General features: G+C 37.5%; 1 protein-coding gene across 10 annotated transcripts in view; it reads left to right on the top strand.

The window, feature by feature from the left end:
* Positions 1 to 13,488, top strand: part of LOC122564877 (disabled homolog 2-interacting protein-like) — a 684,630-nt gene that overhangs the window by 329,529 nt on the left and 341,613 nt on the right. The window contains exon 1 of one of the 10 annotated variants that reach the window (XM_043720273.1): positions 9,410 to 10,069. The exons of the other annotated variants lie outside the window; for them this stretch is intronic. Within the exon in view, the coding sequence (XP_043576208.1) occupies positions 9,949 to 10,069 (121 nt within the window). The 5' untranslated portion in view covers positions 9,410 to 9,948. Of the gene's footprint in view, positions 1 to 9,409; positions 10,070 to 13,488 lie in introns of those variants that run through there. 10 annotated transcript variants of the gene reach the window in all.

Genomic DNA, 13,488 nt, shown 5'->3' with positions numbered 1-13,488 from the left:
CACACTAGACTTCATTAGGTAACCTTTCATAAATTCTGACTACTTCACATCATTGACATGCTATATATTCTCTTCCTGCCTGGCTTATCATTAAGTTGTTTGTAGAAGGTCTTTGCTGTTATATGGGGAAAAGCACAATAAATGCATGAATATGTCCAAAAAGATTACTCCATCACTTCACACACCCTCTTAGGTTCTACGGATGATCAAATTAGACCTACCAAAAAATTCTAACATGAGAGCATGCTTACTTAAAAATTAACTTGTTGCCATGCTTTTCTAGAAGTTGCTGGAGATGCCAAGTAAGTGCACTTGTGGGCAACTTACAGTAGAGTGATGGAGTTAGTGATTAAGAGAATATAGGGGATGAAGAGAAATGGATGTTCTGTTGCTTTTGGTTTTCCTAAACTTTTTCAGCATCGGGAATTGATTGCTGTTCTGCTACTGGAGAAGCAGCTGGTTATTTGGTGAGTATCTGGTCACAAAATGTATTCTATTCAAAATAGTATAGCAACTGTTCGTAAACTCAATAAAATATATTGAATGTAAAATTGATTTAAAAAATTAAATAGTTCAGTTCAGATACAAGTTATAGATTTGATTATTGAGATTCAGCTTTTCTGGATTTAAATCTTTATAAATTGATGGTTGCACAAAGGTACAACAGGTAATCAGGAAGACTAGTGGAATGTTGGTCCTTACTTTGAGGGGGTTGGAGTATAAGAGAAAGGAAGTCTTACTACAAACTGTCCAAGGTGCTGGTAGATCACATCTCGAGTACTGTGAGCAGGTGTATTCTCCTTATTTAGGGATATATATCATTTCATTGGAGTCAAGTCAGGGAATGTTCTCTGGGATGGTCCCTAGTATGATGGATTGTTTTGTGAGCAGAAGCTAAACTTGTTGGGACTCTACTCACTGGGGTTTTGAAGGATGAGAAGTAATGTCATTGAAACATATAGGATTTTAAAGGGCTGTGAAAGGACAAATGCTGAGAGGATTTTTCTCCTCATGGAAGTGTTTCAGGTCAGAGGGCATAGTCTAAAAATATGGGGCAGCTAATTAAGATTGAGATGAAGAGAAATTTCCTCTGTTAGAAGGTTGTAAGTTTTTGGAGATGCTTGCAACAGAGAGCTAAGGGGGCAAAGTCCATGTGTATATTGAAGGCTGAGATAGACTCTTGATGAAAAGTTATGGGGCAAATGCATGCACGTGGACATAAAGAATGTTGAGTCAGCCATGATCCGATTTAATGGCAGAACAGGCTCGAAGGGCCAAATGATCTACACCTGTTTCTATTTCTTGTGGTCTTATTCTGATGCAGTTTGGAAACAGGTTGGAAATATTGTTTTACTGTGTGTTTAAAGAATTGTACAAATTATGTTCTGTTTCTGAACAGTTTGTTTTTCTGTTTTTGTCTTGAGTAGTAAAATCTGTTTTATTTGAATTTCTGTAGCCTTACATGACTAAATGCTGGCAAATAGGACTACATTAGCTTAAGATATCTTGTCGGCATGGATGAGTTGGACCAAAGGGTCTGTTTCTGTGCTGTACGTCTCTATGACTCCTGACAAAAGTATTTCCTTACAAAATATTAAGAATGACGGGTGATTTGTCAAAGCAATCAGCAGGATGATAAAAGGTACTTTCAGGATAGGAATGTGGGTTTTTCGGGTACAGTTAATTTAACAGTCATCTTATTGAATAGTGGGGCAGGTTTGAGGGGCTTAGTGACCTGCTATTGCCCCTTCCTTGATAACCTTCAGTAGACTTAAAGCCTATGCCAAAGACAGACGAGCTGTGCCCCCAGTTGTTTGGCTGAACTTTTGTAATATTCCAGGCATGTGCATCTTGCTATATAAGTTGAATTATGCCTTCAATTGTAATTTTGGTCATATTTCCCTTTCTTCTTTTCATGGAACACTTATAGTAAATTTGGTACCTTTTATTCAGTATTTTACAGCACAGAAAGAATACATTCAATGTCGCTTCATGGAGATCTTGCTCCACATTAATTCCCCTTGCTTTGGTAACATATCCCTCTATTCCTTTTCTCTGTCATATGATGATTTATTCTTTTTCGGAAATCCCTTCGTATTGTTAGGTAGCCATCTGAAAGCACTGCAAGTGCTCCAGTTCAATTGACCTTTGAGGTGGCTGATAAGACCATTGTGCAACATACAGGGCAGATGACAATTGAAAGGATGAATAAATTGATTGTTTGGAGGTTTGTACACTCCCTTCAACACCTTGTCTTTGGTGAAACACGGTACTTACCAAGTCTGCCAATGTGTTGATGACTTCTAGATGCACCTTTTCCATTTTGGTTGGTCACAACTCAGGGATGTTTGATCTCTTCATGTATGTTTTGAAGATATCCCTAATTTGAGTTGTGCCCCAAGAGAATCCCTTTGTAATCAAATTCCAACTAAACAATTGCTTCAGGAGTCCATGGGAGGCATGTGAACCATGTGTTTTATCAAGTAGAGGTGGTTTTAAGCGATTACTGCCTCGAAATTGGGCAAGAGGATGTTGTTTTGGACTACCTTTTATGGTAAAGAATTTGCAGCATCTTGTGAAGGCACCACTGCTGGTGGTACTTCAGTGTTTTTTGGTACTTGGTGTGAGTTTGACCAAGAATCCAAAGGAAATAATAGGATGGCTGCCTGGTAAACTGTAATCTTAAACTCAGGGTTAAGATGTCAATCTCAAATACTGTTTCTCTCAGGAGAAAGTGAGGTCTGCAGATGCTGGAGATCAGAGATGGAAATGTGTTGCTGGAAAAGCGCAGCAGGTCAGGCAGCATCTAGGGAACAGGAGAATCGACGTTTCAGGTATTCCTGAAGAAGGGCTAATGCCCGAAACGTCGATTCTCCTGTTCCCTAGATGCTGCCTGACCTGCTGCCCTTTTCCAGCAACACTGTTTCTCTCAGTCAGACAAAGGTTAAACTGGCATGTTGGAGGTAATACTGAAGTTCATCAGCCATATCTGCCTTTGTCAAGAGAAGGCTCCCAAGGTACAGAAAATTATTTTAATTTTTTCACGATTTAGCTGTTATTGATTAAAGATGGAATGTTTTGTGCTGTGGAAACTTGAGCAGAACCCTAGTTTTCCAGGAGATCAGGATAAGACTTGTTTCTTTTCATATGCTTTGAAGAAGTAGCTGACAGTGACCTGGAGCTTTGTTTGGGTCATTGTCCAAATCCACTTTCAATACTGTCCAAATGACTTTCTGATCTGTTTAAAAAAATTAGCTTCAGAGTGCACACCTACATCCATCTGCCTCTGTTTTGAAATCCAATTTCCAAAACATAGGTTGTAAATTTTTCAACACAGTATGCTGAAACTCTATGATTGAGGTTGGAGCGGTTCTGCTTTTAGATTGAAGGTGGTGTAAGTTGAACAGTTTCTAATCTGTTCTGTAGATTATCTTTATGCCTGTGGGTATCAGGCCTCTCCTTCAATTCACCTATTCTGTTTACCTCAACCTTACCATGTTGCAGCAAGTTCCATTTCTCAGCACAGTCTGAATGAATTAGTTTTCTACAATTCCTTATTTAGGAATGGTTATCTTATATTTTGTTTTGCAATGTGGAAGGAGCAGATATTCACTCATCAATGTATCAAAATACAGAATATCGCAGATGTTGGTAAAATGGAAAAAAAAAGTGTTGAAAGTCTTAGGTAATATCTGTAGAAATGCTTTGGTTTGCTGCATGTCTGAATGCTTTCTTTCCAGTTGTGAAAGTTTCTTAAGTATATCCTTTCTGTTGTAGTGTCACTCAGTTGAAATTCCACCAGAAGAGTGTTGCTGGAATCCGCCAATTTATTTCATTAGTAGAACATTGCTGGCTACTTTTCTTAAAATTATGTACAGCTCCTGGTCTCGCATGTGGAAGTGGTTAACAGGACCTCCCAAGTGAGCAAACTGACTGTTGTACATTTCAGAGAAAGAGTATTATATCTGACTTGGGAAGTAATGAAGAATATGGCATCTTTGGTGTCAGTGTGACTCAATCACTCGTGACTGAATCAGATGGTTGGGGTCCCAGTCCAGAATACTGAACACAAAAATCCTATTGGCAGTACCATTTTTTCAGCTGAAATGATGTGTGCCCTATCAAGTGGACATAAAAGGTCATTTCTCCAAGAAGAGCAGGGGATTTCTTCCTTTTTGTTCTGGTCAATATTTATCTCGCAACCAACATTTCAAAATAGATTATCCAGTCTTTGCTATTTATGCAAACTTGTTGTTTGCAATTGACTGTCATGTTTCCCACATTACAATAGTGACTTTATTTTAAAAGTTAAGCAAATTATACTGAGGCTAAGAAAAGTTCTACATAAATCGTTCTTTTATTGAACTAATATTGCAGAGAAAATAATAAGATTTTAATGATTTCTTTGTCCTACTTCTCCAAAACTGCTGATTGAAGACAAGAAGCTTAACCAAGTGCAAGTTTTGATGGTGATGAATGAATTGTTGTCACATAGGAGTTTGATTCAATAGAGAAGTACCCCCCCGCTCTCTAGATTTATGAAGAAACTCTGGAAGACCAACTTGTAATGCAACCCTAGAATTTCGAACTATTGCTACACAAAGCTAGCCTTGAGTGAATGCTTATTGTAACTTTATTACATGTGAATAATATGGTCCCCTCATTGATGGAAATAAAAATCATATGTCACAGACCTCTGCAAAAATCTTGACACAGACAATCAGATAGGGACAAATTATACATTCATTATCACCTAGCTAAAATCAAAACGACATTATATTTTGCTACAAAACTGGCAAGGGTGTAATTAATATCATTGTGAAACACAAGGGAACATAGAGGTCTGAACACGTTTGAAAAGCTAGTTCAAATTTTCTTTGTGACTCATTTATGCTATTCCAAGAAGTGCACTCATGTTTCTTGATGTAAGACTTTGAGTATAGCATAAAGAAAACTGATGTATTTGGCTGCTGAACAGCCTGTCTAATACAGTTCTTAAATTTTTGGTTTTCTAGGTGCTAGAAACTTGATTTCATTTTTCTATATTGCTTGTCTGCCGCATATAAGTGCCAAATGTTTTGAAAATACACAATACCTTTTCAGGTGGAAAATGGGTGACTGGTAAATGTTGAAAAGTTGAAATGCAATTGTCATTTTATCATTCATTAGGAAGACCTGAGTGTCTGAAATATCACTTTGTTTGGATCATAAACTTACTCATCAGGAACAATCTGAGGAAATTTTTGCTTTTTGTGACAGTAGCTCAGGTTCTTCTACCAGTAACAAAAATGTCATACCACAGTGTGTATGTACTGCATAGAGAACTATGGATGAAATTTCAGTCACATGCTAACAAATACCATGCCCAGACACACTTGCTCCAGTTTTGAAAAACTGAATGTACATAACCCGCAAAAAATTTAATAACATTATATTTCTTGATTTCACAGCGCATATGCCTCTTGAGCATCTATTTCTTTATATTTGATCAGTTGAGACATATGATATCTATTGGCTATAGCAAGAAATGTAGAAAATCACATCCAGAATTTGAAGGTGCTGTTAACCTTTCAGTAAATTTGTTTTTATTGATTATTAAGCATTTCTAAAAAGGACTTTGCAGCTTTTGATGTAGAATGGGACTTTCTGTTTGAGACATGAATGCAATCTGGGATGACTGTGACCTTGTGTAAATATGTTACTGACATAAATAAAAGATAATTGCTTCTGAGAACAATTGCTTTAGTTTGTGTCATTTCATTCCTACTTCTCATAATCTAGACCAATATATTTAAACTTTCTGGTGAAATTACACTGGTTTCACCCTGCTTTCCACGATCTTGCTTGCACTTACACACTAAAATGATGAGGATGAAGTTCAGATAAGGAGAGATGCTTTGTAATGGTGTGTAAATTGTGGAAGTGCCTCATGTCATGTACATTCTGTTATTTGTGCCATTATATTTTTTAGCCATCCATGAGTCCAGAATGAGCCGGCATTTGTTGCCTATCCCTTCTTGCTTTTGAAAAGTTGCCCCATGGGCATCCAAACCTGTTGTAAATGGCGAAAGCTTTACAAAGTTTTAAATGGTGAACCTGACTTTTGTGAATACTGTGATTCTCTGGGAAGCCAGGCAGGAGATTGCAGAGCCTTTGGTTTTGATCTTTATATCGTCATTGTCTATAGGAATAGTGGCAGAAGACTGGAGGATAACAAATGTTGTCCCCTTGTTTAAGAAAGGGAATAGAGACAACCCTGGTAATTATAGACCAGTGAACCTTCCTTCGGTTGTGGGTAAAGTGTTGGAAAAGATTATGAGAGATAGGATTTATAATCATCAAGCGAGGAATAAGTTGATTAAGGTTGGTCAACACAGTTTTGTGAAGGGTAGGTCGTGCCTCACAAACCTTATTGATTTCTTTGAGATAGTGAACAAACAGGTGAATGAGGATGAAGTGGTTTATGTGGTGTATATGGAGTTCAGTAAAGTGTTTGATAAGGGTCCGCATGGTAGGCTATTGCACAAAATATGGGAGGTGTGGGATTGAGGGCAATTTAGTGGTTTGGATCAGAAATTGCCGAGCTAAAAGAAGACAGAGGGTGGTGATTGATGGGAAATGTTCATCTTGAAGTTTAGTTACTAGTGGTGTACCGCAAAGATCTTGTTTTGGGGCCACTGCTGTTTGTCATTTTTATAAACGACCTGGATGAGAGCATGGAAGGATGGGTTAGTAAATTTACGGATGACACTAAAGTGGGTGGAGTTGTGAATGGTACTGAAGGATGTTGCACGTTACAATGGGACATAGATATGCTGCAGAGCTGGGCTGAGAGGTGGCAAATGGAGTTTCATGCAGAAAAGTGTGAGTTGGTTCGCTTTGGAAGGAGCAACAGGAATAAAGAATACTGGGCTAGTGGTAAGATTCTTGGTAGTGTAGATCAGCAGAGAGATCTCGGTGCCAATGTACATAGATCCATGAAAGTTGCCACCCAGGTTGATAGGGTAGTTAAGAAGGTATATGGTGTGTTAGCTTTTATTGGTAGAGAGATAGTGTTTTGGAGCCATGAGGTCATGCTGTAGCTGTACAAGAACTCTGGTGCAGCTGCACTTGGAGTATTGCATACAGTTCTGGTCATTGCATTAAAGGAATGATGTGGAAGCTTTGTAAATGGTTCAGAGGAGATTTACTAGGATGTTGCCTGGTATGGAGGGCAGATCTTGTGAGGGAAGACTGAGGGACTTGAGGCTGTTTTTGTTAGAGAGAAGGTTGAGAGGTAACTTGAGACATTTAAGATAATGAGAGGGCTGGATAGGGTGGACAGTGAAAGCCTTTCTCCTCAAATGGTGATGGCTAGCACGAGGGGACATAGCTTTAAATTGAGGGGTGATAGATAGAGGACAGATGTCAGAAGTAGTTACTTTACTCAGAGTTTTAGGGGTGTGGAACACTGCCTGCAACAGTAGCAGACTTGTCAACTTTAAGGGCATTTAAATAGTCATTGGATAGACATATGGATCAAAATAGAATAGTGTAGGACAGATGGGCTTCAGATTGGTTCCACAGGTATGCACAACATCGAGGGCTGAAGAGCATTACAGCGCAGTACAGGCCCTATGTTCTATTGCCAAATGATTGACAGCATGCAGATTGACACCTTTTTCAAATAAAGATCCGTCCATGTTTCTAAAATTATAACAGACGGTATAGAGAACCTCTGGCAAAGTACAGTGTATCCGATCTCTAACAAGCATGATTTTGGCACCTCACCCTCTTGGACGATTTAATTGAAAGTGCTGAAAAATTATTCTTCCACAAGGATGTTAGCCAGGATCAGAAATATATTTTAGTGATGTTTAAGGTGTACAGAAAACATGACCACTATTCTAGCATTCAGTGTGGCATAGATCTGGGTAATCTCAATGCAATTCATTTGTACAATATATTAGACTAACCATAATTCAACTTAAATTGTCAGCAATACTCAGGCCAATTGGATGGCTGTAGTGGAGAATGGAAAAGGTTTTGCAGATGCAATAAGTTGTGCTGTAGTGATTTTAGAGCAAAAAGACACTGTTGGGTAGAATTGGAGGAGCTTTTTGCTTTGCATTAGACTGTGCCTTGTGATGAAGCGTTTTGATGCTAACTTTATATTCCTGAAATGCATGATGTTCCTAATTCTCTGCATTATCATTCCTTATCTTGGTAATATGAACTACTTTGTAAAAACTGTTATGTTGTGTAAGTACTTCAAAACATTTATGCAAAGTGGATGGATTTATGCAGTAATTGATCAATCTCTTAAAAATCATCTGCACCTTGTCAGAAAATTGGAGGCAGGCAACTAGTATAGATAGAAAATGTTAATTGAATTAGAACATGTAATTAGAACACAATCAGCAGCACATCATTGTAGGCTTCTTCAGTTTAAAAATAATTTTCAAGTAATGTTATTTGCAGGTGACTAATAAACTGATAGCCATAAGGAAAACAATTTGAGCTTCAAAGGAATTTCATATCCTGGAGGCAGCTGCCTACAGTGTCTATTAGATTTGTGCAATACACAGGAGAGTGAAAGGACTCTGAGGAAATATAAAATTTTGGCCTTTACCTTTTTTGAATTCCTTGCTGTTTATACAATGTCATTTCTGCTGTGGTTAATCTGCTTTTAAAATTACACTATTTTACTGACCTGAGGCAAAACAATTCCCTCAAACATTCCCAAAGTGAAATTTTGTGAAAAGTATAATTGTATAGTTGCTGTCTTTGAGGACTCTCACTTCCTGAAAATCCTATTTCCATCGGCAACTGGTCAGCATTTCAACGAAATATACTTCATGTCTTTATTGGCGTTTTACTTGAATGTTTCCAGAAAAACAAGAGTTTTCCAGTCATTTCCAGATTTTGAAATGCTTAATTTTCAGTTGTAAATTGTCATTGTTCATGCCTCATAAGTTCGTATTAATTTTTGCTTGTAAAAAGTAAAAGAAAAATCAATTTTAGTAAAAGTTATTTCAAATTATTGATACCACTAGATATGGTTGAACCTGCTCTTTCTCATAAATGCTTATTTTTGTTCCCTAATAAAGTAAAACTTACTTGCTTATCCAGTGATGAGGTTTGTGTAACCCACTGAGATTAAACTAACACAATAAACTTGAGCATACAAGTTAAAGTAGGTAGCAAAAGTAAGATAATTTCTTCTTTTATATAAGTTTGCTGGGTTTACCTGTCTCAATGGAAGTGTTGCATACAAAGCAAATAAACTTGTATTGAATGCTGAACTTCCTGATTTGCTTATAAAACTTCATGACTCAATCTGAATTTCAGTGCCAACCGTTGAGTACGTTCCAAAGTTCACCTTTAATTCAAGTTGAAATTGGATTCATCTGTTGTCCAGCTGTGAACTTGCCTACTTGACCCGAACTCCCCTAATGTTAACTTGATTGGCTCATTTCCGTACTGCCTTTAACTTAGTATGGGCCCCATGTATTTTTTGAAAACCTGGAATAGATTCCTACAGATTAACTGCTTGCAGAATAGCTTGTGTTAATGTTTTAACTTATGACTTAATAGATGGTGGTAAAATTGAAATTGTACAATAATTTGTCTACATTACACTTAGCAGTAGGATATGAATGTCTGATGTATTTCTTTTACAATAGTATAAGCTATCATAATGTGAATGGAAAAACTCCAGTTCAGGATTTTAAAAAGCTCAACTTTTGTTCTCTGGTCCATAGAACGCTAACTGCGTACAGTTTCCAAATGCTTATCTTCTCATAGTGCAGAAGTGTGACTAGCAACAAGCTTGGACAAGCTTGCACTTTAAAAAAGTCCTGTTATGGAATATTGCTACATGCATTAACCCTAATGAAGGGCTCACAGCACTGAGGAATTTGATTTGTACAAAGTAAAGAAATTACTGACAAAGAAACAGTTCACAAAATGTCAGTTAACAGCAGAAAAACCTCGGGACGTCCATCCTATTACTACAGACTTTTGGGCAGGTCACGTCTTCAGAGACAACGCAGTCGTTCCAGGAGTCGCAGCAGACCAGGAAACAGGGGTAAGAGTGTTAGTCAAATTGCAGTGCTGCAAAGTCCTAATCTGCCTCCTGTTCTGGCTCCATATTTCAAACCTTTTTTTTAGTATTATGAATGTGAAATTTCAAGAAGAACCTTACATACCTCCAGTGGTTTGCTTCCTATATTGTATTTTATGCTGCAAAATAAATGTCAAAAATATCTCCATTTAAATTCTCAATTCATGATAAGGCTATACTTTACTGAAATCATACTGAAGTATAGCTGAGTTTTTAATGGTTACAATATAACATTTAATCTTAAAACAAGAACTGATATTAACTCAAAACAATGTTCTATTTATGAAACTACAATGATCAACCCTCAGATTTGGACAATTAATTTTCATTGAGGATCCAGATCACTGCCTGTGAGGATTACAGTTTGATGCTACTGTAGTCATCATACTTTCTAAATAACAACAGTTATAAATTTTGACTTTTTAACTGCTGATTTTGCTGTTTGCTGCATTATTGTAATGCAAAATTACAAAACATGCAAAGGTAATAACTTTTTTAAATGGTAACAGTAAGATAAGTAGAACTACTAACTTGTCTTTTGCAAATGCAATCGTATTAAGATTATCCAATTAAACTAAGGCTAGAAAATACCGGAAATCATACTCTGGAGATTTATTGATTATTAATTTTGGTCCATAATTGGGATTACTCAGTATATTGGCCAAGTCTATTGTGAAACTCCAGTGTATTATGTGATCAAAGATGTATTTGCCAGTATTGTGAGTATTTCTTTTGTACTGTGTATAAATGGCCTAAAGTAACTTGACGAAAGCATAATTATTGCTGAAGACATAATTCTTGTAATTTTGTGTGTGTGCTGATTTAGTGAAAGTTCGTGGCAACACACAATAAAGGTCAAGTCACTAAGTCTGTTCTTGTGTGAAGGAGGTGTAGCTATAGTTAACTCAATATTGGTTACAGAGGTATTTGTGAAATAGAATGAAGTGCATTATTCTGAATTGACTTGTAATGCACACTCTTGTAGAACAGAAAACTGAACATTCTTCACTATCCAAATAAAATTCTACTATAATTCTATTGTAACCTTTAGTAATAATCTTGTATTTCTTGATAGGGAAAGATTTCCTCTATTGACTTTAAAGTTCTTTATGTTTCTATTTTGAAGATGTGTTCAGAGCAGACCATCATATCTCTCATCTGATTTGGTAAAGAAAGGACTTCAAAGATTTCTGTTTGAGCAATGTATTGCAAATATTGACACACTCCCAGACCTTCACGTTCCAACTTGCAAAAGAATACATCAGCTATGTAAGGGAAACAACAACTTCACGAAGAATATTTTTATATAAAAGCCTGGATAAGCAATGATGACATTAATTTCCAAATAATTGAACAAATTAAATTAGAATTTAAAATTGTGCTAGAGGTATGCAACGTGCCTGCGACTCAGCTGGATTTCTGTGTTAAGTGGAATCTAATAGAGTTAGGGTTAATTTTCAGGCTTTCAGTGATCTCCAATAGGGCCCAAAATGACAAGCGGTAAGTGCGCATGCATGTGCAATCTGCAGTTTTTGAATGAGGGCAAAGAAGAGATGTTCTTTAGTCACACATGAAGCAGGTGTTAAAACTATTTGAATATGCAGGTAAGTGGTTTTAATAGCTAATCAATCTTTGGTCCAATATCGTTTTGCTATGGGGCAACCAATTCCAAAGAAATCAATCCTAAACATTACCAAGGCTTTTAAAAATGAAGGCGGGTTATTAAAATCTGTAGACAGAACAATGATGCTGCACAGACCCAAGATTCCCAATCTTCATAGCATACTCTCCTTACAAACTATGTCCACCAATCTTTCTAACTATAGATTGTGACCATTCCTACCCCCGGCCAATCCATTATTCACAATCTTCTATGTTACTGAGTACCTCTCCCTAAGCCCAGTCATCCTCTGCCTGTGGATCCAATTGTTCTTCAAGTCCTCTCACAATCTTTCTGCAGACAATAATTTGCAACCTTTAGCTATTTGCTGTCCTCCTGTAATGTTGGCTTCATTCTGATGAAGTTGATGTACAGTATCTGGGTCTGTTTTGACCCACCATTCTGCTGCTCCAATTATTTTTTATCTTCTTAATAATTCTTTGTGATATTAAGTTTTACTGATTTAAGAGGCATGTTTAAACCTAAGTGAATATTAGCGAGTTTTGAAAAGATTTGTAGCTCCGGTTGACGTTCTGGATGTTGGTTTGCTCGCTGAGCTGGAAGGTTCATTTCCAGATGTTTTGTCACCGTACTAGGTAACATCTTCAGTGGGCCTCCAGGTGAAGCACTGCTGCTGATTCCTGCTTTCTATTTATATGTTTGGGTTTGGTGATGTAATTTCCTGTTCTTTTTCTCAGGTGGTGGTAGATGGGGTCTAACTCGATGTGTTTGTGATAGAGTTCCTGTTGGAATGCCATGCGTCTAGGAATTCTCGTGCATGTCTCTGTTTGGCTTGTCCGAGGATGGGTGTGTTGTCCCAGTCGAAGTGGTGTCCTTCCTCATCTGTATGTAAGGATACTAGTGAGAGAGGGTCATGTCGTTTTGTGGCTAGTTGTTGTTCATGTATCCTGGTGGCTACTTTTCTGCCTGTTTGTCCAATGCAGTGTTTGTTACGGTCCTTGCACAGTATTTTGTAAATGACATTAGTTTTGCTTGTTGTCTATATCGGAACTTTCAAGTTCATTAGCTGCTGTTTAGTGTGTTGGTGGGTTTGTGGGCTACCGTGATGCCAAGGGGTCTCGGTAGTCTGGCAGTCATTTCAGAGATGCCTTTGAAGTAGGGGGAAGTGGCTAGTGTTTCTGGATGTGTTTTGACTGCTTGTTTGGGTTTGTTGCTGAGAAATCAGCGGACTGTGTTCATTGGGTACACATTCTTTTTTAATACACGGTATAGGTGATTTTTCTCTGCTCTGTGCTGTAGTGTGTGTTGGCTTGTTGAAATAACGTTCTGATGCAGCTTCGTTTGTGGATGTTGGGATGATTGCTTCTGTAGTTCAGTATTCGGTCCTTGTGTGCTGTTTTCCTGTAGACACTGGTTTGAAGTTTCCCCATTGGCTGTTCGCTCTACTGTTGAGGAAAACAACAACAAACTGTCATTCCTAGATGTCACAGGCTGAGTGACTGTGTTAAGCCATAGTAACCATCAAGAGCTATCCTAGCAGTACAGTCTTGTCCAAACTGCTTCAAATCATTAGCCATCATTGAATCCATGGAACATGTACCGCCAGGCAGTATCGGTAAATTATAGAATAGATTGGCTGTCGAAGGAACGTCTGGCTTTCACAGTTGTAGGACTTGAACATTCATCTTTTAAATCAATTTTTGATGTGTTAATTTTGACAATCTTATTTAAATGCAAGGCTTCGTAACTTGAATTTCATTTT

Source organism: Chiloscyllium plagiosum, chromosome 30 (genome assembly GCF_004010195.1).
Source record: "Chiloscyllium plagiosum isolate BGI_BamShark_2017 chromosome 30, ASM401019v2, whole genome shotgun sequence".
In the NCBI taxonomy this organism is placed as follows: domain Eukaryota; kingdom Metazoa; phylum Chordata; class Chondrichthyes; order Orectolobiformes; family Hemiscylliidae; genus Chiloscyllium; species Chiloscyllium plagiosum.
This window is presented reverse-complemented; position numbering and strand designations above follow the sequence as displayed.